The following is a 26,969-nucleotide window of genomic DNA, read 5'->3' on the forward strand; positions in this document are numbered from 1 at the left end:
CGACTTCGTCATTCCAGCGCATGGTTCACAGCGCGCCGCGCCGCACCTTCATAATAAATGTACGTATACACACTAATTTGCCCAAACATTCTTCACGGCATTCTTACAAGACCCGATTCTGAACTATCGGAATGGGAACACCGCAGGAATCAGTTTTCTGGGATCTGGATAGCAACGTTTGTAATAATTGCAAGTATCTTCCATCTTTTAAATCACTCGATTCCCAGTGAAGCAATAGGACCCTCGACTCTGACATGAGTCTTTGATTCTCGATCTATTTCCGTCGCGTCACGGTAAGAATTCAAGTTAAAATAAATAATCTTCGGTAACAATTGGAAATTCACCTGCAACAGGTAAAAATAAGGACTGTTAATATGATACCTACTCGTACAAGTAGATTTATTCTAGTAGAGTCTTAAGTAAATAAAATAATAGTATTTTATGCAACTGGTGGTTAAAAGAGATCAAAAAAGGTGAGTGGCGTGGGTAACAATTTGAGGCGAAGCCGAAAATTGTTAATAAAGACGCCACGAGCATTTTTTGACTCAGTTAAACACCGTTGCATACAATACTTTTTCTACGACCAAGCACTTATTTTAAAAGAAAATTATAAATCAACAAATACCTACTTTCAGTCATCTTAGTTATCTAGTGGACCGCCTACCATTTTGAATATGCAGTTTGAGTGCAAACATGAAAATAAAACTGTCTATGGTATGGTTCTTTGAAGCCTGGCCACTAAGACGAATCGAGCCGAGTTGAATCGAGTTCTCATACATTTGAATGCCATTCGACGCGTCGCCAATGAACGCAGCAGAAAACGAAGGAGTCTCGACTCTGCGAATTGGTTTGTTAAGTTGGTAGCAATGTATTTACTGAACTGTAACAGCTATATCGTGCTACTGCTACTAAATGTTTTCAGGGTATAGACTAGATAGACTTGTCCTGACATCTTTTATGTAGGGTTTTAAAGTTCTATGCACGACCTTGTAACTCACGAATAACAGTACGGGAGTAGAAAAACAATTAAACACTATCACACCTATATATTTTTAGACATAAATATCTTTTCGATAGTCCATAACATGTACGTAGTAAAGTAAGTAGTTTCGGTATTAAATAAAAAACTTGAAACTACTAAACCATATCAAATTACGTTGTTAATAACCAAGTCATTGCGTTGCATGCGAACCAATTGCTTACTGAGGTCGTTATTTGAGAACATAGTTTAACTCAGAGGAAACTTGGTATCGTATAACTAATCTATTTTCAAGCGGCATTCTATTTACGATAAATAAATACTAGACAGTTCCTAGCTGATGAATATAATTGTGATACGTGAGCCAAATGGCCAACCCACTCGCAACAGCAAAACCATTTTAATTGTCACATTTTAAAGAGTGTTAATTTCTCCATTGAAATAGGTGTCTAGAGAGTTAAGTTACACTGGTCCTTCTTCTTTATCTTAGGGCCGGTTGCATCAAACCGTCTGTCACCGTTAAATATTATTGTATGGGAAGTTCCATAGACGTCTGCTGCGTGACGATGATGTGTCTGTCAAATGTGGTTGATGCAACTGGCCCTTAGTCGCTCTTCCGTGGCTAAGTATCGTGACCATCAGGAGTTATGTCCCTCCATTTGGTCTACGGGTATTGGTTCTTCATAGAAATTTGTTAAAATAGTGTATTGAAAGTATCCCTCATTATAGTATTTAATGATAATAGTTTTAATTTGTAAATAGTAGAATAGAAAGTGATATCTGATTATTGTTTTCTGTCACGATGCCTGGACGTATCAAATGTTTCTTTTTAACCCAGTGGTTACATAATGGTGGTGGACATAGTGCCTTAAGGCATTCTCTACCAGTCGGTAGAGAATGCCTTAAGACATTATGTCCACCATTTGTACTTATTTTTTATGTGCAATAAAGAATAAAATAAATAAATAAATAAAGTATAACTTTGACATAACGGCCGCCACGGACGACATACCGCTAATGTACCAATCTACCAGAATATATCTGTCTCTAGCTCATCACATACTTTACTTAGTGGATGCCTGTAAAGTTCGTAGATGGTATGACAGTGTACCGCGAATAACGAAGTTCTCAGATAAGCATCGGGTATCTTTCTCTGATACTCTAATTACTTTAATTAAAATAAGAAAGAAAAGAAAAATACCCGCAATTTTCGTGTTCGCACTAGGCCCTCTGTAGATCGCAGTGCACAGGCGATAGAAATAGCAGCGATATTTAACTAGCTGTCTATATCTGCATGATGATGGAAGGTGACGTCATCTAGCATGACTCGTTCGCGTCACCCACGAGGAACTGCGGTCGTGTAAATATTGGAAAATTTACCTTCAAGGTGACGTTATAGGTGACATGTTCAACCATTTTTGTGGGTGTCTATTCGCGGATATTTAGATATGAAATTACTTACCGAAATGCTAATAGTAGCACGCATGATACAATATCGGAGAGCAAGCAGAACAGCTTTTAGGAAAAACCTTGGGAAATTAAGTACCTACACATTTATGGTTCTTACTCGTAATAATAACAACAGTAAATGCAAATAATTAACGAATTAATTAATTTGCAAAAATAAATAATTTTATATTAAGTTGCAGTCGAATCACAGAAATGATCGGGTAAAATCCAAAGGGGAATCTTGATAAGATAGAAATAATGGTGATTTTTACGTGACTTTCGAAATTACCTCACTTCACCATATACATTTTATTGTAGAGATATAAATCGAGTTGTCCTAGACGGGTGCTCATCTGATCTGTTGGCTATAAACGCCGGGGTCCCTCAGGGCTCAGTTCTCTCCGCGACCCTCTTTTTGCTGCACATCAATGACCTGCTTAAGCCCGGTATCGTTGGGTATGCGGATGACAGCACGGTCACGGAAAGATATCTTTCCGATGCGAGGGCCAGTGTGAATGACACCAGATCCCTCAGGGAGGCGATGGTGGAACGCCTGAACTTGTCCCTGGACGCCGTATCCAGCTGGGGCGAGGCCAATTTGGTTGGATTTAACGCCACCAAAACCCAGGCGTGTTTATTCACCGCGAAGCGGAGCCAATTTACCTTGGCTCCCACTTTCCAGAATGTGTCCCTTCCGCTGACCGACCACTTAGAACTTCTCGGTGTAAGCTTGAAGTCCAACCTGAACTTTGGGTCGACCATAGAGTCCAGGGCTAAAAATGCTGCCAAAAAACTTGGTGTCCTATTTAAGGTGAAGCGGTATTTCACGCCGAATCAGCTTATCTCCCTGTACCAAGCACAGGTCCGATCGTGCGTGGAATACTGCTGTCACCTTTGGGACGGTTCCGCCAAGTATCAGCTGGCGGCCCTGGATGCGATAGAGCGTCGGGCACATAGGCTCTTCGGCGATGACCCTACTATTAAGGCAAAATTGCAGACCCTAGAACATCGCCGTCGAGTCGCTTGTCTGTCGATATTCTACCGGATACATTCTGGGGAGTGCGCTCAAGAACTGCACGACCTAATTCCTCCTTCTCCTTTCCATCTTCGGACGTCCAGGCGAGGGGAACGAATGCACCCGTATGTGGTTAGTGTTCCATTTATCCGCACAAAGCGATTTGCCTCATCCTTTGTAATGCGGACTGCAAAGGAGTGGAATGCGCTCCCAGCATCGGTGTTCCCAGAGAAATACGACCTCGGTCTCTTTAAACGTAGAGTGAATAGGCTATTACTGAATCGGTGAGCTCCATCTTAGACTCTGTCTTCACTTCCCATCAGGTGTGACTAGGGTCAATCGACGATCAGTCCATAATAAAAAAAAAAAAAAAAATGTTGTTAGTTTAAAATAAAAGATAAACGACGACACTACACTACACAAAAAAAGGAGATGTAGAGTCAAAATATCAAAGTTAAATAAATAATTGGAGGCGGAAGTGTTTGACCATACAAATAAAACGAAGCTTGCCTTTTGTGTCACCGTTTCTACGTTGTTTACGGTTTCGTCATTAATTTAAATCACGCCCACCTGAACCGAAACACGCAAACCGTGGCGCTCACCACCAAAAATACCACCTGAAGTGGGGTCCACGCCTTGGGATTATCGATTCCTTGTGAACAACCATTAGGGCAGAGCGAGGTGCATGCATTGTTAACGTTTGACCTTTGAGGGACCTACCTACTTTTAATTTAGCTATGTGTAGTGTAATCGTAAGTCACATTTGAGGGCCATAGAAATCTATTTAGAAGTGATGGACATCATTTTCTTGGCTCTCTTTTTTTACACCGAAGATATAAATATTTAAATATATCCATATATAATATTATACAACGTGTTTCCGGTATCACTCAAAACCTCAGACACCCCAACTAATTTTTATTTTTTTAAACTCATCTAGAGTATTCATCTTTTAATCTGATGGTTACTTTTTTTTTAAATTGAATTTTTAGTTTTCTGTACAACTCTACTTGACTTTTAGCTCTACACTCAATAAAATAATTGCTAACTACCATCATAAACCATAAAACTATTTATTTGTGTACGTTATTGCAACGACATAAGGTTTACCAATAGACAGCTAAGATGTCACTGTAAAACACTTTAAAGCTTTGTCACAGTAAACTTCAAATTGGACAGGTAATCGCAGTAAGCAAATTTAAACCCAATATTCAAAATGACAAGGTTGTAATTAGGTACGAGTTCAATTTGTTATGACTTATGAATCCAAATCAAAGATCTTTACAGGGGATAGCTCAATCACATTTTTTGCCATACGAAATTTAACCTTATTACTGAAACAGAAAGTCGATCGTATCAGACTAGCGAAAACGGTCCACATGAGAGGGCATTGTTTGGGCTGGTGTCCCTCTCGCACGTGTTGCCAGTGTTAATGAGGTTCCCATATTAGTAGTATTTTTATCTGTATATTACCTGACTTTATAACTTCTTATTTTATTTTAATGTTATATTCAATCTAGGGTTTCGATATATTTCAAAAAATTTGGAAATAATTATAATGTAATTATTTTGATGCCAGTAAATCAAAGATATGTATATTTAAAAAATATGTTCAAATGGGTATTAGTAGATTTGGTAATAACTTTGAAAATTGACTGGTATCCCCAATGTATGACAGTGATGACGTCACTGACTAATGTTGACATTGTCAGTAAGTGCGAGAGGGACACCAGCCCAAACAATTACCTCTCATGTGGACACACTTTTTGACCTAACTAAACAATCTAGTTTAATAATTCTAAATCTATGATCCAAATACTGAAAAAGGTAAACAACCTCTAGCAATGCCATATACACAATGTTGTATTACGAATACAATAGAATAGGCACATAAAAAATAACTGATACTACTAATTTAAATAAAAATATTACCCCCTCAAGATATAGCTCAATCGATTCTACTCTCGATTCTGAACAAACGGTTTTCAGGTTTTTAGTGTTAAGTAAAACACGGTGTACATATATGCTCACGTTAATACGTTGCGTACGGTGATATATTTCGAGTCATTTGGAGACCCGTCATCGGGCATGAGTGCTCGCAGCGGCTAGACATATTTAGAGCACGAGCTCTAAATATGTCCCACGAAGTTTTAACGTCTAAGGGCCGGTTGCATCAAACCGTCTGTCACCGTTAAATCGTTCGTTAAATATGATTGTATGGGAAGTTCCATAGACGTCTGCTGCGTGACGATCTGTCTGTCAAATGTGGTTGATGCAACTGGCCCTAAAACCGAAGTATTAGAATCATTAGTTTAGATACACCACTTAAATTTTACAGAGTAGGGTGCAATGGGGTAACTTCGAAAGTCACATAAAAATCACCGTTATTTCCATCATAAGTATCAAGATTCCCCTGTCGAAATTACCTGAGCATTTCTGTGATTCTAAATTACCTCAATGCACCCTACTTCCATACAAATGCATGTAGGTAACGAAGATGCTGATTCGCACTAACCAAAAATGTTAGTCATTACAAGTGGCTTTTTGGACTTTTTGTTGTGGGTATTAGCACTTTCGAAACCGGGCTCTACGCGGCGCTACGACATTTTCGCTACATACGGGGAAACCCATGTAAAAGTGTTAGACGAAAGGCTACAGACTTGGCGAGATGCCGGGGCTGCCGGAAATAAAGACAGATTTAGTCATCTCTCCTTTTGTTCCTTTAATAAAATTAGTCCACGCACTATTATAGGTGCTTCACGCCCACACTGCGCCAACAATACGAGTGTTATGTTTATCCGCGTTCAAAGGAAATTTAAAAGAAGATAAATATCCCATATTATCAAGTATTATCAAGTCTGTAACATGCTGCGAGTGCTATACATCGAAAAATATTGGAAATGACCAGGAACAATTTTAACAGGAACTTAGAAAATATTATCTAGGTTCATGGAAATGACATCTAACAACCTACTAACTAAGTACATTACTTAGTAAGTAGGTACGTATTGTTACATATTTGTTTATGGTACGTTTGTAGATGTAGAAAGGTTTTCCAAGACCTTTTTCACGTAGCTGCGTCTACAGGCTACGGTGACTGCTTACCATCAGACAGGCCGTATGCTTGTTTGCCACAGTGTGGCATAAAAAAACGCTCACGAAACGAAACGCTCTCGTAGATATCTTTATCGCTCTTGCATATTGGCGCGACAGAGCCAGACTACCTTTCGCGGCGTTTCGTTTTCGTTTCGCGTCGTAGTAATGCGGCATATAATGCATTCGGCTACGGCACCAGGTTTACCCTCACTGATTCAACAACAATTTACACCTTGTATATTTTCACCAGTAAAGCACCTAAAAAGAGCCCCCAATTTAAACGCAGTAACAATAACCTTTTACGAGTCATTACGAGATGATCGACCGATCACCAGACAGGAAACTGTGAAAGTTCCTGCGACGAGCGATCTGTTGCGCCACCGTCAATTGGCCCGATATCGCCAATTCATTCATGGGGTCAGCCCCTAATGGACTTTATCTGCCTTGATGGACGCTCAACATCTAATAAACATCTCTTAGAACACTTGTTTATGAATGCGTTTCATTATAAATAAAAACATTATTCACTGATAAGTAGCGGCATGCTTTTACAAGAGAAACTTCTGTGCAAATAAAAAGTAAGCGTGTCGAAAACTAGAACGAACAATTAAAAGAAAGAGTAAAAGTGTGTCAGATGGTAGGCTACCTAGCTGCCTCATTAATAGTGGTAAATACTATGTCCATTAGTGTTTATCGGCTTAATTACACAAGTTAAAACAACTTTACGGCACTTTCACCAGGTAACTACTTAATTAGTTGATTGATAGTATTGATACCGGTACATTGTTTTATTCGAATATTTTATTTCTGCCGTCATCTAAGATCAAGACAGAGCCTTCTTAAATAATTTTCAACTAGACTGCCACGGAACATTAAGATCAAATAAAATAGTTACTTAATTCAATCTTACCCGTAAATTGTTGTAAACCGTCAGAGCCTTAGCCGCTGTGAATGAAATGGGAAACATCTGTGAATCAAATTCTAGGGACTAAATCGCTCATTAAGACAATTGAGAATCAAATATACTTCTAAACTTAGGTAGACAAAATAAAAACATTGGCCAAGATTTTGCCTCTTGAAGATGCATGCTGCATTAATATAAGTAGAGTTGTCCGCGTGGGCAAGAGGAAGCTCAGAATGGAGTCGGAAATTGTGGAGAGGATGCGCTCGGCAGACGGCATTGAGCCCCAATCAGGTGGCTCGGCTAAATGGCAAACGCCATCTTGCGATGCGCAGTTTGGTTTCCATCTTTATCTTTGTACAAATTATGAAACTTGTTCGTAAAATGTTAAATCAAAATTTAGTACCTAAGTACCTAATTAATTATTCACCCACCTATTTCATGTTGTTCTCTTCATCTTCGTGTTAGAAGTGAGAATGATGATGGTGGTTAAACATATAACGCTTAAATAAAACGGAAGGCGCCCGCCCTTTATTAAATCTAAAAATGAAAATAAAAATTAGAGACTTCTAACAAACATATTTCGGGATATAAGAACTTGCACTTGCGTAGCACTTGATAGCACTTAAGGCACTAATTTTGAAAATTGTTAGGTAGGATAAGGGATTGGCGATGTCAAAGGGATTTAGAAATCTCAACAAGCTAGAAGTAGAGGTAGATGTTCAATCGGTAAATTACGTAACTCTCGCAGTTGCGTAATCCAAATGCATGCTCAAATGGATATCCAAAGATCATGCATGGGATGCTTGAAGCTCACGAGCCACGGTTTCCAGACCCTGACCTTTTATGTGATCCTGCAAATATAGATTACCTTACAGTCGATAATATTTCTAACTACCTAACTCCGTGCAGTATCCATGCAGTAACACTAACCTAATTTCCGTATCCATGACAACGTCGATTTGTGGGGTGTGACATTGTCAACTTATTTTATAGTTGTTTATGTATCGTATTTGCTTTTGGGTACACGTAATAACTAATAAAATAGGGCTATTTATATTTAGTTTACATAATCTGAAATGGCTACAGCACTGCCACCGCCAAATCTTTCGGCACGCTTTTTCTACGGCCTACGGACGGACATCCAGTGAGTAGCTTGTTATTGCAAGTAAATGCTGCAATTTTCTTTGTTGTTAGCTGACAGAGATTAGTTATGGTTTCGTTTTGGTGTAATGACGGCAATTTAACAATAAAACGCACCTTGGACCAACTGCGTTACTCAATCTGACTACCTACAGCCGGGCTAAACTGGTGCGATCATTTCAGATACAATGCACATTACGTGAACGAGTCGGACATAATATACCCTGCTGGAGGTGTCATAGTTATATACAACCATCTTCAGAAGAAGCAGAAGTTTATAAGACTTCAAGATAAGCACAAACCTATCAAGTCCTTAGTATTGGCTCCAAACAGGTATGACCTGCATTAGGTATAAATAGGTATTTATATTTATATAAAAGACTTGTACTAATTATTATAAAGTAAAGACCTTTAGAGTGTTAAGTATTATTAAACCGATTTAATCATCATATCATCGGTTTGAAGTTTAAGCCCCCACCCCCTTCCGTTTCATCAGGCCTTACTTATGCGCCACCTACAGAATAAATCGACCCGCGATTCCTCAAATTACGGTACTAATACTATCGAAAAAATTTAGCACTCGCTTGCTACGCTCGAGTTTTCATTTTAGATTCTGTATGACCCATCACCGTTTGGTTCTATCTATGTGCTTGAGTTTAACGATCTATTATTACAGGCGATGGCTTGCGCTTAATGAGATAGCTGAAGAAGGACAAAAACCAATCATAACTATTTATGACTTGACAACATGCAAACGCCGCAAAATACTGACGGTTCCATTCGAAAATTCGACTGCGCGTGAATTTGCCTGCGTACAATTTTCCTTCGACTCAAAGTACCTTGTAGCCATAACCGGGGAACCTGATTGGTATTTGTATTATTATAATTGGGACAAAGGAAAGGTGGAGAGCCACGCAAAAGCACAGAACCCAAGTGGTCAAGGAACTGTCGAAAGCGTAAGTAATTTTATAATATTTTGAAAGCTGTATAATATAAATGACTAAGAACTGACCTACAGTAGAGCCTTTAATAGGTTAGACGATTTTTTTAAACTTTTGACTATTGAAAGTGATTCTGCAGACATTCAAATTGTAATTACCATCCCTTAGGTACAATGCAACCCTGCAGACGCGACGCTGGTGGTAATCACTGGACCATACACGTTTCGTATCATGAATGTCGCGGAAACCGTATGGAGACAATGGGGATGGTGCAAAGCCGAAAACGTGAGTATTTCTATGAGAAATAATTCTGTGGTGCAAGTTGTACCGCAGAATATATAATGTAGTACAACATCATATCAGCCTTTGCGCGAAGTACCTTACATTTAGTATTTACAAATCGCACATATTAGGTATGCAATGTATCGGGACCGGGGTTTTAGTGTTCAATGTGAAAAGATCTGAATCTGAACCGGAACTGACCTCAAGTACTTATTATTATTTTTATCGACACGTTTAATTTTTGAACACTCTTGCAATATACTTTGTTCGTATTGACACGAGATCTTGCGTCAAAGATTGAACTTTGACCTTGCTCCAAAGTACTTACCTAGATGTAGAACGTGACGTGCGGTCTTCGTAACTGGGCAAACGTCACTGCTGAATCAGTCCGCGTGTCTAGGAGTACCGCACGATTGTATCTATGTGTGTATCGTCACAGTCATAATATGGTACAAGTTGAATTTAGCTCTCTTTTTTTATTATTTATCTTAAATGGGCTTACTCTTGGCCACAGACTAGCCAAAGGCTTTTCGGCTATTTTCAAATCTCATGCTGTTAGTAGCAATTAATGGACCATCTGTGTGGTGTGGGGTTATCACATTGAATAGATAGCGACATCGACATTTGAGTTAACGCCGTTCCGAGAGTCAAAAGGAAATTGGTTTGGGCTAGGAAGCTATGACATTGTATTTTTTTGTGTACCCACTGAAACTTCTGTGAAGTGAATGTCCATTCTGGGACAATGAGAAAGGAATTTAAGAGATATCTATTGTGGAGTTTAGAAACCAATTTAACTTTTAAATAAAAATTCATAATTATCTCGAGAACTATCTCCAGGCAGGCAAGAAAACATCCATGACTCAGGAACAAATATCTGTGCTCATTACACAAAATAAATGCCCTTACTGGGATGCGAACCCAGGACCGCGGCTTAGCAGGTACCAACTTCGCCAGACCGGTCGTCTAAAAATTAGAAAGATAAACGATACGAGTATAACGCCAGGCCGTCCTTTTCGCACCATTTGTAAGTGCGATACTGATGCGATAAAGTTTATTGAACACTAGTAAATAAAGTTCTGCGGGCGTAGCACACTAGTGCTACGCCCGCAGAACTTTATTTATTCTTCTAATCGTATCTCACTGGTGTAGATCAACATAACGACCTGCATGTGGCTGACGCCGGACCGCATCATGTTCGGCACCGACAACGGCGTCATCATGATGGTCGAAAACGGGGAGCTGCGCCAGAACTGCGTGTTCAACGCGCTAGACGTCATTGAGATGTCTTTAAAGAAGGTTGAGGTGGAGTAAGTACAGATAGGGATCAATAAGATCTTTCTGGTGGCAGGTAGCTCAACGCAAGATGATGATGTTGGCGGATGAAGGTCATGATCAACTGGTCTGAAATAGAAAGTTTTGTTTCTCAGTCCCCCTTTGAGAGGGTATAACTACAAACTATCCCAACTACCCCTGAAACTATCCCTTAACTTTAAAGACCGCTCGGTGCCACATGCTCATCCTTAAGAAAAAATAAGTACCTACTGCATTCAGGTGCAGAGATGCATCTACTAGCTGTTTTTCAGTTTCTAAATCGGCCCTTTACATGTATATGGATAATAAAATTAATTCAACTAGTTACTTGTGGCGCGTACAATTCCTTGTAGCGCACATCGGCGCGATACCAACCTTCAACGCTATTGATGCTAGGTCAATGTAACATTAGCATCAGTTAATAGGTAAGCATGTTGGGTACAACAACATAGCGCGGCCTACTTTATAAGACTAGCCAATTACTTAGAATATTTAGCAACTTTCGATGAATTTCAGTACGTCACCAGGTGTCTAACGAGGCGTGGGGTTATGTTTGAAACACTATTTCTACGACACTATTAAACCTCATAGAACACGAACACGATATTCTACGAGACTGACTATTTAAGTGGGTTTAAAATAATATTATTTTATTTTTATGTAGAATAAGTTACAAGATAGTTGTTTATTTATAGGGCAGCGGAAGAAGGCGACAAGACCAGTACAACCAGCAAAGACCAGAGTAAATCAGAAAGCGAACATTCCATAGATACTGACAGAGAGATTTATCCAGTCACCAATTTCGTAAATTTTCCTAAAGGTAATAATTTTCTGGAAACAATTTAAGGTAAAATGGTTGTACAACTTCTTACCTTATCAAGTTGTCACAGTGACAATAACAGAGTTCAATAATCGTTTTTTTTTCATAGATTTCAGAAATCAATAAATTCATTTGCTGCTTAATAATAACTATTTTTAATCGTGCACTAAATCTATCAAGCTTAAGCTACTAGACTGGCACGTTTTCTAGTCATTAGGAATATGCTAAATTAGCTACTTTGCGTGAACACTTCATTTTCGTTTGAGACATAAAACTAATAATTAAAGTATTATCGACAGGTTTTGCCTACTGCTGCGGACAAGGATACGTGCATATGTTCGAAAAGGAATCACCTCATCACTGGAGAAAGCGAAATTTGTTCAGGATTTCAAGGAAATGCTACAAGTACGTTACTTTGGTTAAATATAAAATAATACATAGAAGTTTTAATAAATTAATTAATAAAATTCGAGTCTCTAGATGTGACTATCATTCGATCATTGCGTGCGGCACAGTGGCTTCATGGAATCCTGAGAATAATTATTACGACATTATTACTATGCTACCTACTGTTTCATATAATATCTTACAGCGCATTGGCGCCTAGCTGTACTGCTGCATAATTTATTGTTTAATAAATATTAAATAATTAAATAGGTACCTACTCATAAGTCTCATGGGTCCCAGGTTTTTATTGTTTCTATACAATTACTACAATCAGCATCAAGTCGGTGGTTTTTATTACTATTACTAGACCAATGATATATAAAACGTGTATAAGTGGCCAATTTGGCTGTAACTTTATAATACTGATTATTATCGGTTTGTATGTAATGGCTCACAAAAAATTAAATAGCTTCATATCTTATTTTCATGAAGACATACTCGAGATTACCCAGTTTGGTCACACCTCGACGCCATACAGCATATCGCCATCGATCCTAATCAAGAGACTCTGCTTATAACGACACTAAGGAAACAACTGTATTATGTCAAGCTTTTTGGACAGCATATGTTGCAGGTTAGTATAAACAAAAACATTACAAAATATGTTTGACCCACTAACAGCACTAACTAAAAGTAAATACGTTTATAAAACTAAAAGAGTCCCGTTATATATTAATTGGCTAATATATGTTTGTTAGAAATATTTTAGATATCAAACTTCTATTAAATTCTGCCCCCTAGGCTTAGGTACACAGGAGGCGCCGTCATAATTGCTGTCAAATTAGCTTGATCTGGATTTAATTAAGTACACATTTATTCAAATTGATTTGAGAAAGCTGCCGATACGTATGTGGGATTATTACTACTACTCAAAAATTCTTTATTTTCCGAAATGTTGCAGTTATCACATGATAACGTTATCATTAAACTTTCGCGTTCTGAACACATATTAAAAAGTGCAACCGGTCTATCGGGAACTCATTTCGTTACTTTTATTTTACCGATGTTTCGACACAATGACTACATTCAATAAGTTCGCGATAGGCTTGTAAACTTTTTTTTAATTTAAGGTATTATACTATTGCCTAGAACCCAGAAATAGCATTCAACGAGCTCGGGCCCGCTATGCACTTCGGACCTATCAACTCGCTATCCATGTGCGCGTGGAAGCCCATCTTCATCACGGCTGGCGAACAGGACAAGAGCATCCGGATTTGGAACTACTTGACCGACGATATTGAAATGATTAAGTTGTATCAAGAGGAGATTTCGTGCGTGTCTTTACATCCTACGGGTAATGTATCCTAAAATCTTACACAATACCAAGTACCTATCTTGAGCATATCTGCTGTTACCTACACAGGTGGTTAGATTCCAGTCCCAACCTGTGGTCCATAACACGTACCTAGCTTACAAGTGGAGTGGAAGCAGCTTTCGAATACATATAGTAAAGCTATTCCGAAAGTCTTTGAAATGGGGCAACGTAGAAGTCGTAGAACCCACGTTTCTGAATGGGATAACATCCTTCAAAATTCTGTTTATATTGCAGGTCTTTTCGCTGTAATAGGATTCTCAGACAAACTACGATTCATGGTGGTACTGATTGACGATTTCGAAGTGATGAGAGAGTTTCCAATAAGAAACTGCAAACGCGCCAAGTTTAGTACGAACGGCCATCTTTTCGCCGCTGTTAACGGTCAAGTCATACAAGTGTTTTCATCCGTTTCGTTTAACAATGTGTATAATCTGAAGGGGCATAATGGAATTGTAAGATCTTTACTTTTGTTCTTATTATTACGTTAATTGTCGTTGGTTTCATATGACTCTATTCAGCAATAATCAGGACACAAAGTTGTTAGTTTGTTATACATACTTATTTTTGCTTTCTACGAAGCATTATAGCTAAATATATTAGTGTGAAAATTGTGGCATCGAGGGTCGGCGGTGAACTACGAGCGTAGTATGGTAGTCAACGGGCAACATTTTAGTCGTAGATAATCCACCCATACATTAACCATTTACATTCTGTGTCTTGACTTATTACTTTTGAAACTGATGAAAAATTGGTCTATTTGGGTTTCTTTAATATTTTCGTGACCAAAATAAATATTTTCCGATAGATAACGTCTCTTACATGGTCCGCTAACGACCTGTGGCTGGTTTCCTGTGGAAACGAGGGCGCCGTGTACGAATGGAGCATGTCTACAGGCCAGCGAGTCGGCGAAGTCATCCTGAAGACTAACCAGTTCGCCTCGTGCGCCGTTAACAGGTATGACAATCATTTGGAAATATATTTGCAAAGAAGAAAAGATAACCCTGCACAAGTGTTATCACCTTGCTGGGAGCGAATTTAAAAATCAGCCCCTAATTAACGCCTAAACATGCTTATCTGAGTTATTATCTCCACTAACAAAGGACAAAGCAAACTGTACTGATTACTCGAGGAATAAGAGCGTGGCTATCAAATTTTGATGTTGATTACATTCATACCAACAACGCGCAATCAATAAAATCTTGTTTGCAGCCTCGGAAAAATAACGTATGCGGTGGGCAGTGACGGGGAAATCAAAGAGATTGGCTCCAATACCATCCGAAGGAACCTGCCATTACTTGGTTGCCCACTTGACACTATATTACTGTCTCGCTCTGACTTGATGCTGTTCATAACCGGGGGAGAGGGAGGGGTGTCGTCAGTTAACCTGCCACTGTTGGACAAAGCTATTTATAATGAGTTCCATATGCACAACAAGAAAGTGACTTGTATAGCTCTGGCTTATGACGACCAAACGCTGATATCCGTGGCCGAAGACGCCTCGATTTGTATATGGCGGTTGACGAATGCTGAAGGACGAGCAATAGCTTTGGATAAGGATTTCGCTTACTCTAAGGAGATATTGATCAGTAAGAAAGATTTGAAGGAGAAAATCAATAGCATCAATGTAAGTATTCATCCAAAGTTAGTTAGCTTATATTTATTGTAGCTACATAAGTAGTTGAGAAAATAATCATACCTATATGATTCCACTACCTAAAAACTGAAAAATAAAACAAATAGCTAACTAAGGTTAATAAAGCCATGTGTCGTGGTACGGAAAAGCCGCTTGAAATAAACGTACTCTAGGGTCACTAGAAGGACGTCGTAAAGCAATTAGAATAGTAATTATAAGCAGCAGAATGATCTAATGTTATTTACGGTTATAACGTTTTTATCACTGATATACGGTTATTACCAGTAATAGATTACCACTGACTGATGCGTTTGGTTGGGAAAGAACTGCAAGAGCCTATTTTTTTCAGGTAATATTATTATAGGTAATTTAGATGTATATCCGAGTCGTTTTAGGACTACGAGAGCGATTAATGTTCAAAGATTAGGTAGACTTAATTTTGATTTATGATACTAGCGTTTGTGTGTATAACATACTTAATACTATATTACAGCTACTCAGTACAAGAATGAGCGAGTTGGAAACCGAACACTCGTACCAACTCCGCCAAGCTGAAGCCACGCAAGCAGAGAAACTGAAAGAGGTCCACGAGGGGTACTGCGCGGCCATAGAAGAACTCAAGGAAAAGAATGAGGTAATTAGCGGTTCATAATTAACTACTGACACGGATTTATATAAATCCATACTAATATTATAAATGGGAAAGTGTGTGTGTGTTTGTTCGTCTTTCACGGCAAAACGCGTCGCTCCGTTTCACGCAATTGACGTGATTTTTTAAGTGGAGATACTTGAAGGGATATATGGAGAGTCACATCAATATTGATTTTGATACCTACTCGGTTAGATGGCGAAGTTGATCATATTTAACAATTGGAACACAGTCATATCAGTTAAAGATTCATATAAAGACAAAATAGAGGTTCTAAAAGTTTTAATCCTGTGTTGAGTAAACGCACTATACAAATTTTACTTTAACTATAATCTCCTCTATCCATTCTAATTTACTACAATCGTTTACCTATCGATCTATTACAAATAGGATTGATGTTTACATAATTCGTTGTTTTAACTGACAGACAATGGAAAATGAACATAGCCACGAAATCGGCATGATTCAGCAAGACATTGCAAAACTGCGTTCGGGACACGAGAGAACACTGCAAGCGTTGGAGGCGGACTTCAACATCAGGCTTATCGGCGAATACGATAGATACCAGGTAAGTGGAGGAACTCTGGCCATTCGTCTACCTTGTAGGTACTGAATCATGTTATTTCTAGCGGTGATAAAAATTTAATTGAAAGTAACGATATTGCAACTTGCAAGCTTCGAACTTGGCCTTAAAATTCTGATTCCAAGAAAGTCACTAACAAACTGAGACTAGAGCTACGGATCTTTCCTCAAGTTCACGTGTTCACAACCTAAGGTGTCTATAAGGGCCCATTTAGATGGTACGAGAACTCGCATACGAGTTTTATTACATTGCGTATTTGATGGCTGTGCAAAATTGTATGTAACCTCAACAGCCCGCAATGTAACTAAAATCAAATCAAATCATTTATTCGCATGCGAGTTCGCACTGTGTCTAAATCAGGCCTAACGCTTTTCGACACATATGCTTATTTTATCTTAATGTTAGGTAACTATATTATACCTACTAAATATCCTGATTAGTAAAATTGTGCTTTATGTTTAGAGTCTGGAAGACAAAACAGCTCGGATGCGTAAAGACTACGAGCAGCGGCTAGAAGACCTCGCCGAGAGCAAACGGCAAGCTCTGCGGGAGATGAACAACAAGTTCGAAGCCAAACTGGAGGAAAAGGAGATGCTGTTGCTAGAGGTTACATTACATTGCACGTATTGATTTAGCTTATTAAGAATTTGCAGACATTTAAGGTGGAATTATGTCATAACGCTTATATGAAGTCTCATATCTGAAAACATTTGACTGACTAAGGAAAGTAAATACTAGACGAGGTGTTTTTAATCGGCCTTGATTGACACATTTTAGCATTAAACGACTTAGTCGCCAGTCTGTCGGTGTTTTACTGATTGCACTTCGGAGAGTGTGCTCAAGAGCTACACGAGCTTATTCCACCGTCCCAATTCTACCATCGGACTCTTAGACGCACGGTCGGTCTCCATCCTTACTTGGTAGATATTCCGCGAATTCGCACGAAGCAAAGGCTTCTTCTTTTCTTATGCGCACTGCCAAGGAGTGGAATTCCTTGCCGGCGGTTATATTTCCGAGCTCATATAACCCGGCAACCTTCAAATCAAGGGTGAACAGGCATCTTCTGGGCGAGCTCACTCCATCGTAGGCCACGTCTTTGCCTTTGGCTAGTCTGTGGTCAAGAGTAAGCCCATTAAAAAAAAAAAAAAAAACTTGGAAATTTTTTCTTAGTCGTGGGAATAAGACGAGAATATTTACGATAAAATATATAGGTATGTTGTGTAGGATTTATGATGAACGCGAGGTCAAAACACTTAGGTTTTATTATGATTTTGTATGCTAATCCACGTGTAAGGTACATTTAATGGCGTCTTTATTATAGTTAAGGGTACGTAATCAGTAATCACAGCTTTTAATGCCATTTTAGTTACAAGAACAAGCTGACTTGGAGAAACGAGAGCATGAAACTATCAAATCGTCTATCGAAGAAGACGCGGATCGCGAAATAATAGAAATCAGAACATCGTACGAAGTGCAGTTGAAGGAAGAAAAAGACGCAAACGTCAGACTGAAGGGAGAGACCGGTCTTATGAAGAAGAAAATGATTGCTGCCCATAAGGAAATCGAGGAGTTTAAGGTTCAAGTGGCGCAACTAAAATGTAACTATCAAATAATAATAAAAAAAACCGGCCAAGAGCGTGTCGGGCCACGCTCAGTGTAGGGTTCCGTAGTTTTCTGTATTTTTTTCAAAAACTACTGAACCTATCAAGTTCAAAATAATTTTCCTAGAAAGTCTTTATAAAGTTCTACTTTTGTGATTTTTTCATAATTTTTAAACATATGGTTCAAAAGTTAGAGGGGGGACGCACTTTTTTTTTCCTTTAGGAGCGATTATTTCCGAAAATATTAATATTATCAAAAAACGATCTTAGTAAACCCTTATTCATTTTTAAATACCTATCCAACAATATATCACACATTGGGGTTGGAATGAAAAAAAAATCACCCCCACTTTACATGTAGGGGGGGTACCCTAATAAAACATTTTTTTCCATTTTTTATTTTTGCACTTTGTTGGCGTGATTGATATACATATTGGTACCAAATTTCAGCTTTCTAGTGCTAATGGTTACTGAGATTATCGGCGGACGGACGGACGGACGGACGGACGGACGGACGGACGGACGGACGGACGGACAGACAGACATGGCGAAACTATAAGGGTTCCTAGTTGACTACGGAACCCTAAAAAGTTCCTTTCCATTCATAGGTCACTACTACCTAAAAGCTAGCCCTACCCTATACAAGAGAGTGGGAATTTATTTCTTACAATCATTTTAAAATGTATACGACACGGGTCCGCGCAACGTGGTGTGTTAGAAAATGAAATGAATGAAAATGAAATATTTATTTTTCAAGTAGGCATATTACAATGCGCATATGAACGAACGTCAAATAAAGCTACGATTTACGTTCTACGCTATATAAGCATTAGTTCAATGTGACATCATGTTATGTTTTTTTACAGTGGAACACATACAATTTCAAAAGGTAATCTCAAACTTGGAGCGCGATGTGACGGATTTGAAAAAAGAGATACAAGAAAGGGACGGCACCATTCAGGATAAAGAAAAGCGCATTTATGAACTGAAACGTAAGAAGCAGGAATTGGAAAAATACAAATTTGTGTTGAACTTCAAGATTACAGAGTTGAAAAATCAGGTGTGTATTGACAACCAATGTTACATTATATTTTACATACATAATAGAAATTAAACTAACGATCATTTTAAACATAGATTGAACCTAAAGAAAGAGAGGTAGCCGAGTTGAAAATTCAAATAGATGATATGGAAAATGAAGAGCTCAAGCTATTAAATATAAAACATGAACTTGGTATGACTGCGAATTAGTTTTTGATGTTATTTCGTAGTCGTATAGAGAGCTGACCTCATACAGTTATATGCATATAAAATGAACATATGAAAAAAGTTACAGCTGCTGGTGGGGTTATAAACTGACAATTGCACACTGTAGAGGGCGCCTCTTTCACTTAGGGTCGGTTGCACCAAATCGTCAGTTAACGAATTTAGCGTACGCATTTTCTTTGGTATGGGAATTTCCATAGATGCTGCGTGACGTTGATGTGTCTGTTAACTGTGGTCGATGCAACTGGCCCATAATCTCGAATTCGCATTTTTTTCCGCAAGAACTTGTTACATTATTTAGTGGCCATGTTTACGTTTTTCTTCACCCATGTTGCACCTGGCTGATAGGATATTTCTGAGTACCCAGAGGCTGTGTTCCTAAATACATAGAATACCTACAATTTCATCTATGCCAGCCAGGCAATTATGGTCGCGCGATAAATGATAAAACATCTGGCCGTTCCTATCGCACTTACTAATAGTGCGATAGGGACGGCCTGATTTTTTATCGTCTATCGCGCGACCATGCTACCCGTGCAGATATTAGAATTCCGTTCCTAACTTACGCAGTGCATTTGTTTAGAATTTTGTATATGGTGTTAGAGACGTCCTTAGCGATTTGTTTCTAGTTTTTAACCCTTTTAATTCACTTGCTTCCTAACAGATCGAGCCGTTAGATCGCACAATCAAAGAGAAAAAAGTGCGTATTCTAGAATTGGAAGTGTCACTTGAGACCCTGCTTAAGAAAAGATCGTTCCGTGGTAAAGCATTTATAAAAAAAATGTTCAGTTGTAATTTTTTTCACCAGTCACGTACGTCATAGAATGGCATCATGTTAGATCTCACTATTTTATTAATTCTTGCACCGACGTACTAATTAATAGTCACACGTACGATAATTTCTCATCTTCTGCAAATGTCGTTTGTTTCTTCAATTTTATTTAAGTCTCATTTAACATCTTTAGAGCCGTTGTTTATTGTTTCATGAGCACCTATGTTTATGTCATTCTTTGCCCTTGACGGAACACTGCCTTGTCCTCGTTAAACTTAGTCATCAATAGACGAAAGTTCAAGTACGCATGTATACATATAAAAATAAATTGAGTAGCGTTATACAATGGAGTCATTCACATATTTTGTACTAAGGATGTGTTCACATGGTGATAGGTAGGTACTGATAAATAAAGCCGGACTTTGTAGAATGAGACGTCGAAATTTAAAACCAAATGAAGGTATCAAGACGATAACCAACATGGAATAATTTATTCCCAGCTGTTTCAGCATTAAGCACATAATAAATAAAAAAGTAGTGCATTATCACTAAGTCACTAAGTATGGCTGGTCCTTAAAATTTAAAAAGCGGGTAAGTACGGCGAGGATGCTTATTGGGTTTCAAAATTAATATGTGTATGTCGCGTCTTCAAAAAGGCTTTGGCCCGCCCGTACCTAATTGACTGGCATCGTACAAAAAGACGGATATTTATTTAATATTTATTTTTAGAACTCAAGATCTCTCGGCTGAATGAACAGTTAACGTCGGCAAAGAAGGATTTCATGAATGAAGCCGAAATGAATCTGCAACTGAAAAACACCTTGAAGAAGATCAAAATTGATCTTCACAACATGACGGCCAACTTCCAAGATCCGAATAAACTGAAATTAAACGTAAAGGTAAGATTCGCGATCATTTTTTGTGATTATGACAATGATACGAACTATTAACGAATTTAGTATTTGGTACATAAGTACATAGGTAAGTAGTCTACAGAAATATTACTTTTCATAAGAACTTTAATATAGGTAGTTGTGTTTTTTTAATCCGTTCAGAACGATGATTTTCAGAGTAGGCCCATAACCAAATTTAAAGGAAATAATACATTCAGTGCCAAATAAAAAAGATAAAACTGGTATGAACAGAGCGCCCGCCTGGAGGGTTGCGGGCAGTGAAAGTGTTAACTATACGAAACCTTTGTGCTATATGTCCGTATTAGCAATGTCCAAAATTGAATAATACATAATTTAAATATCTATCCAGGCTCTATTCCACAAGTACGTGGAAGACATAGACTTCGTGCGAAGCCGTGTAGCGGAGAACGAGGCTATCCGTGAGTTCAACCGGCAAAGAGAACATCTCGAGAAGCAAGTGGCTGGGTACAGGCAGCAACTTGCCAAGGCGCAGGGCGGTTCCAAGAACGATATCAACAGGATTATGGATGTAAGGACACTGAAGTGTCTAATAGACACTATATAGCTGTCTAGAATGAAGTCATTTGCGAATTCAACAGGCAAAGAGAACATCTTGAGAAGCAAGTAGCTGGCTACCAAAGCAGCAACTTACCTTGAGCAGGGCGGCTCCAAGAAAGGTAAGTACAAGTTCAACCGGCAGCGAGAGCAACTGGAGAAGCAAGTAACTGGCTATAGCCTGCTTGCCAAGGCGCAAGGGCTCTAAGAACGACATCAATAGGATGTAAGGAAACTAAAGGCAGTATCTATACTGGGTACGTAGCCGAATGGCACAACGCTCACGAAACGAAACGCTAGTAGATATCTATCTCTTTCGCTCTTGTATATTGGCTACCTTTCGCGGCGTTTCGTTTTCGTTTGGCATCGCAGAAATGCCATTCGGCTACGGCACCAGTATACACAGACATGTTTACATAGTGCCGGATGATGTCTACGTGTATGACCGACAGCTGGATGTTACTATCGAAAAATTGGTACCGAGGGTAAGTAACTTAAAGCAGGCTGTCAGAAATTGTATTGAGATATATGTATTTTATGGGTCTCATTTAATCCAGGGATCGGAACCGGTTTCAAAATATCGGTTAATATTGTTCGTAAACAGTTCAAATTTCTGTTCTGTCATTAACCGGTAATCTACAATAACGTTTTGACAGAGAACAAATCAATTTCGGTTACCTGTATTCAAGATGAACAGAATTTATTTCGTTCCGTGAAGTTTATTGAACGGGTTAATAAAATGACATGCTGTGTCAAGTTTGACAATAAATTTATTTACATATCTATAACAGCCTCTTCAACCAGCAATACACTGATATTGCACCTTTTTATTGTGAAGTTATAAATCGGTATATCAGACATTGACTATCCCACATTGAGTAATTATTAACATAATTACTAAAAGTTATCCCACCAGGCGGCGCCTGTGCAAGTGTCTAGCCATGTCACTGTCATTCATATGTGAGAGAGAGAAAACAAATATCATCTTCTCTCTCTCACGTATGAAATTCTTCATCTGTGCAATGGAAGGACGGGACGGCGCCATCTGTCATAACTTTTGAGTGTGCCTCCTCATTAAATGCAATAATTGATACCTTTAGCCAGAGACTTCGGTAGAAAGAGGTTATATTCATTTATTACATTTTAACTCGAAATTATGAAAAAAAAATCATATTTTATTGTACAAGAAAAGAAAATAAACACCGTGAGCCTGAATAACCCGAAAGATTTTAACCACATGCATTTTTGATGTAAAAACGAAAAATATTCTATGACTTTTTTATTTTTTTGTGTTTTTTTACTCTTTTTGGATGTATTTTCACATAAAAAAGTAAATGTTAATTTTTTGAAATGTTTTACTTGTCACATAATCTGCTTAAAACTACTAGGAATCACATTACACAGTGTAACAACATTAATTTTTAAAATCTAAATTATAAAATGCAAACATGGAAAAAGCTTGCCCACTACGAGGATCGAACCCGGTACCTCCATATTCCTAGTCCATGTCCCAGTAGCACGCCTAACGAAGACATTTAACTGTCCGTCGGCGGTAATAATTCGTGTATAGGCGAATTTTGGCATAGTTGTAGGGAATGGTGTTCTAATCCACATACTCAAGTAGCCCTTTCCGCGCTGGGCGCTGTGAGGGCTGTATCTGGTCGCGCCCCATCCTTGTGGGGCGGTCTTACGTCGACGTTTTGAGGACGACTGGGATGAGCGAGCGCTGGCCGCGCGGTGGCTTATAAAGGGCTGCGCGCGCGCGCGGGGTAAGTGCGTTTTCACATTATCCGATCCGATATCGGAAGTAGGACCGATATCCCGTACATTTAAGGCGCCGTCTTGGATTTTTGCCTTTGAAATCCTTCCGACATCCGATATCGGATCGGATAATGTGAAAACGCACTAAAGCGGGCTGCTAGTACCGGGCTTATTGAGGAGCGCTTATAGCTCATACTTTTACTACGCGCGTTGGTTTCTTTTTACGTTGCATTATAACACGTTTATGTGATATAGTTTTTGAGTTAGAAGGGGGTCAAATGTGGCTCCAAACGGTTCGTGTAATATTACACACGGTGCTGCTTGCTACTTTTGTTACTTGAACCTGGCTTGACACGCTACCGCGTCTCTATAAGAATAAACGTATTTTTCATAAACAAATGAGTTTATTCCTTTATTGTCCATCTTTTCCCTTCCGTATCTCATGAACGATTGGTCCCAGATAAAAAGTGTATAAAACTTTTTTGTAGAGAATTTTATGAAGATTACTTGTGTTTCAGAACATTTCTTGCTATGTGCCACAGTTTAAGAGTTATTCGCGAAAAACTAAAAAAAGGGACCTTTACACTCCCCTCCACCCGTTAGCTCCTCCCCTACCCATCAGTACTTTGAGTATGTGGATTAGAACACCATTCCCTACAACTATGCCAAAATTTGCCTATACACGAATTATTTCCCGCGAGATAGGCTTCATTGAGTGTGCTACAGACCGCTAGACTACGGAGAGAGATTACTGACCGGACCAAATTATTGAACCGTACGGAGTGCATTTACCTACACCGAAAGATACGCCTTATATTCATAACTATAAGGTCCATTTCAAAGATACTTTTAACATAATAGTTTGTAGCTTGACGTCATAAAATTGTCATTCGCACCAAAGTTTCGCTGCCTGCAAATGAGAAAAGAGTCGTTGTATCTCTGACGTTGACATCTCTGACGTAGAAACCGGTTAATTTCGTTCAACAAAAACAGATCTGCTGAAGAACAGTTCTCTCATATTAACCGGTTAAAAACCGGTAACCGAAAACAAGAACACTATTTTTTCGGTTTGACGTCTAGAGCCAAAACCGGTTTGGTTGAAAATATCGGTATCCGATCCCTGATTTAATCACGGACTATCCACCGTAAAAAACGAACACAATTTTTGGAATACAGATAGAATAATCTTGTCTTGTTCATATACCCACAGGAGAATTGCACCCTTCTCTCCGAGATCAATAATCTACGTACAGAGCTGAAGTCAACGCGATCACGTTGCTTCCAAATGGAGTCTATCTTGGGATTGTCCGCGCGTTACATCCCGCCCGCCATCGCTCGCGCTAAGTTGAAACATGTCACAGAAGACAGGGAAAAATTGGATGAGAAGTTCAAGCAGAAAATTGAGGTGAGCACGATTTGTGTCTGATTGTTGACAACCCTAATGTCTGATGACATCCAAACAACAGTGCTGCCAAACGGAATTAATCTCGGTGCTGTCCGCGCGCTATTTCAGAAATACAAAGTTAAATGAGAAGTTACTAAGTCATTCCTTTAGATAGCAACAGTTCCAGAAAGACCACCCCCTAACACCATTTTTTGTAGGTATTTTTCTCGAACAAAATGCTTACAATTGTATGGAATAATGTAACTAAATATGGCAATCCAATGGCTTGAATACTAAAATTGTTTGAGGGTTGAAGAGTTGTAACTTAGCAACTTTTGTAGAGGAGTGGGTATTGAATAGATGTAGTTTGATTGATCAATTGAAGTCGATTTGTAACTTTGTAACTTAGCAAATTTTGTACAGGAGTAGGTATTGAAAAGATGTGGTTTGACTGATCAATTGAAGTCGATTCTTGGTTTTTTGCGGCGCGGTACATTCTCCATCAGTGATCGTTGTAGGTAGGTTGAAATAAGTTAAGGGGAAAAAGCAGAAACAAGACTAGAATAACCTAACCACAAAATTAAAATTTTGAAAAAAACCTCCGACTTAGTGGACTGATTTTCATGAAACATGGCTAAGAGGACACTCCCGACTAACTCGGCTTTCAAACAAAAAATAAACGAAATCTAAATCGGTTCATCCGTTCGGGAGCTACGATGCCACAGACATGCAGACAGACACGACAAACACATAACACCCCGTCGTTTTTGCGTCGGAGGTTAAAACCCATTTCTGGCTGCACGATAATAATGAAACGTCTGTTTTACTTGACAGGAAAGAGAAGAAACTATAGTCGCCTTGAAGGAGGAAAACGACCGTCTGCTCAGCAAGATGCGCTGCGTAGAAGAAGCGGGCGATGGCTCGCCGCGACCCGGCAAGTCCTAATTACTGCAAATCGAGCCAAAGAGGCTTACTCAAACTATTATAAGGAGGTCAATAAGGGACTGTTGATATTATAAAGATGAAATTTAACCCCTCGCATGTGCATGTCAAATTTGATAATTGTTATTGATAAATTCCCAGACACAGATCTGTGTCTCGGTATAGGTACTATAGACCGTCAACCAAATCTTGTCACTAGAAAAAGGCGGCAAATTTGAAAAATCGCGGGCTAGCAACACTAGTTTTGAAAATCGGTGGAAATTCGCGTGTCATTTGTATCTTATGTGTGGAAATCTCCACCCTACCAAAAAGAGAAATAACTAGCACATATCCGTCCCTTTTTAATACATTATCTAATTCGTAAGGAAGGAGCGAGCCCCTTGAAAAAAATATATCTGTGGCTGTTCGACGTACATTGCTGGTTTTTGTTCGTTTCATAGGGATACCATACTTTAGTTTGATGTACATTGCTACTGCCAGGTTGACAGGCTATAGAAGAGAAGTTAATGGGGAGACAAACTCTTTTTATTAGTTGTCACAGTCAAATTACATACGGAGGTATACATATGTACACGTATTATCTTCTTCTTCTTATCGTGTCGAGGTTCCTTTCTTATACAGTAGATGCCACGTATTATCAAAGTTATTTTTCTGGCTTGGCAACAAATTCTGTACTTCGTACCTACAGCGGTTGTTGTAGCGACATCTGTCCTAACCGTTCAGTGAGCATCCTCATTAGAACACAAGAGAGTGTGGCCTTTTGTATATGCTAGGTATTTTCACCTGACGATTTAACGAACGTCAAAAAGTGAGAATACAAAAACGTAAGTCACTCTCAAAGATTGCATATCATCAATTCATAATTTGGTAAGTCTTGGTATTTTACAAAGATGCTATAGCCCTCAAATGCATGATCTTGACAGAGATTTATTCAAATTTTAATTTTGATATGTTGTCAATAGAGTCATAACTCGATGATGCATATATACATCACTATGCATTCAAGGGTTAAGCTTTTTACGTACCTGAACACATGTCTGCGACCATCCGCGTCAAATTTGGTAAATCGACGTGTATATTTTCATAAATATGCAACATACCATGTTTTTGTTTGACATGACATCACGATTTTCATAAATATTCCAAGATCTTGTCCACGTGTTACTTATATTAATTATGTATTCTTTACGACACCCTTTCATTCGACGTT

At 38.7% G+C, this 26,969-nt stretch overlaps 1 protein-coding gene across 1 annotated transcript; it reads left to right on the forward strand.

Moving 5' to 3' along the window:
* The first annotated feature begins 6 nt into the window (after window positions 1-6).
* LOC125225072 (cilia- and flagella-associated protein 57) lies at window positions 7-26,045 on the forward strand. The gene is made up of 21 exons (XM_048128594.1): window positions 7-59; window positions 9,260-9,539; window positions 9,693-9,809; window positions 10,956-11,113; window positions 11,813-11,937; window positions 12,237-12,342; window positions 12,817-12,958; window positions 13,474-13,678; window positions 13,934-14,151; window positions 14,505-14,653; window positions 14,909-15,323; window positions 15,826-15,966; window positions 16,409-16,549; window positions 17,027-17,170; window positions 17,931-18,162; window positions 19,032-19,225; window positions 20,096-20,192; window positions 20,933-21,102; window positions 21,467-21,646; window positions 24,644-24,838; window positions 25,652-26,045. Coding segments are annotated over exons 1-21 (3,522 nt in total). The 5' UTR covers window positions 7-57; the 3' UTR covers window positions 25,763-26,045.
* The last annotated feature ends 924 nt before the right edge of the window (window positions 26,046-26,969 follow it).

The sequence above is a fragment of the Leguminivora glycinivorella genome, chromosome 4 (assembly GCF_023078275.1).
Source record: "Leguminivora glycinivorella isolate SPB_JAAS2020 chromosome 4, LegGlyc_1.1, whole genome shotgun sequence".
Classification (NCBI taxonomy): domain Eukaryota; kingdom Metazoa; phylum Arthropoda; class Insecta; order Lepidoptera; family Tortricidae; genus Leguminivora; species Leguminivora glycinivorella.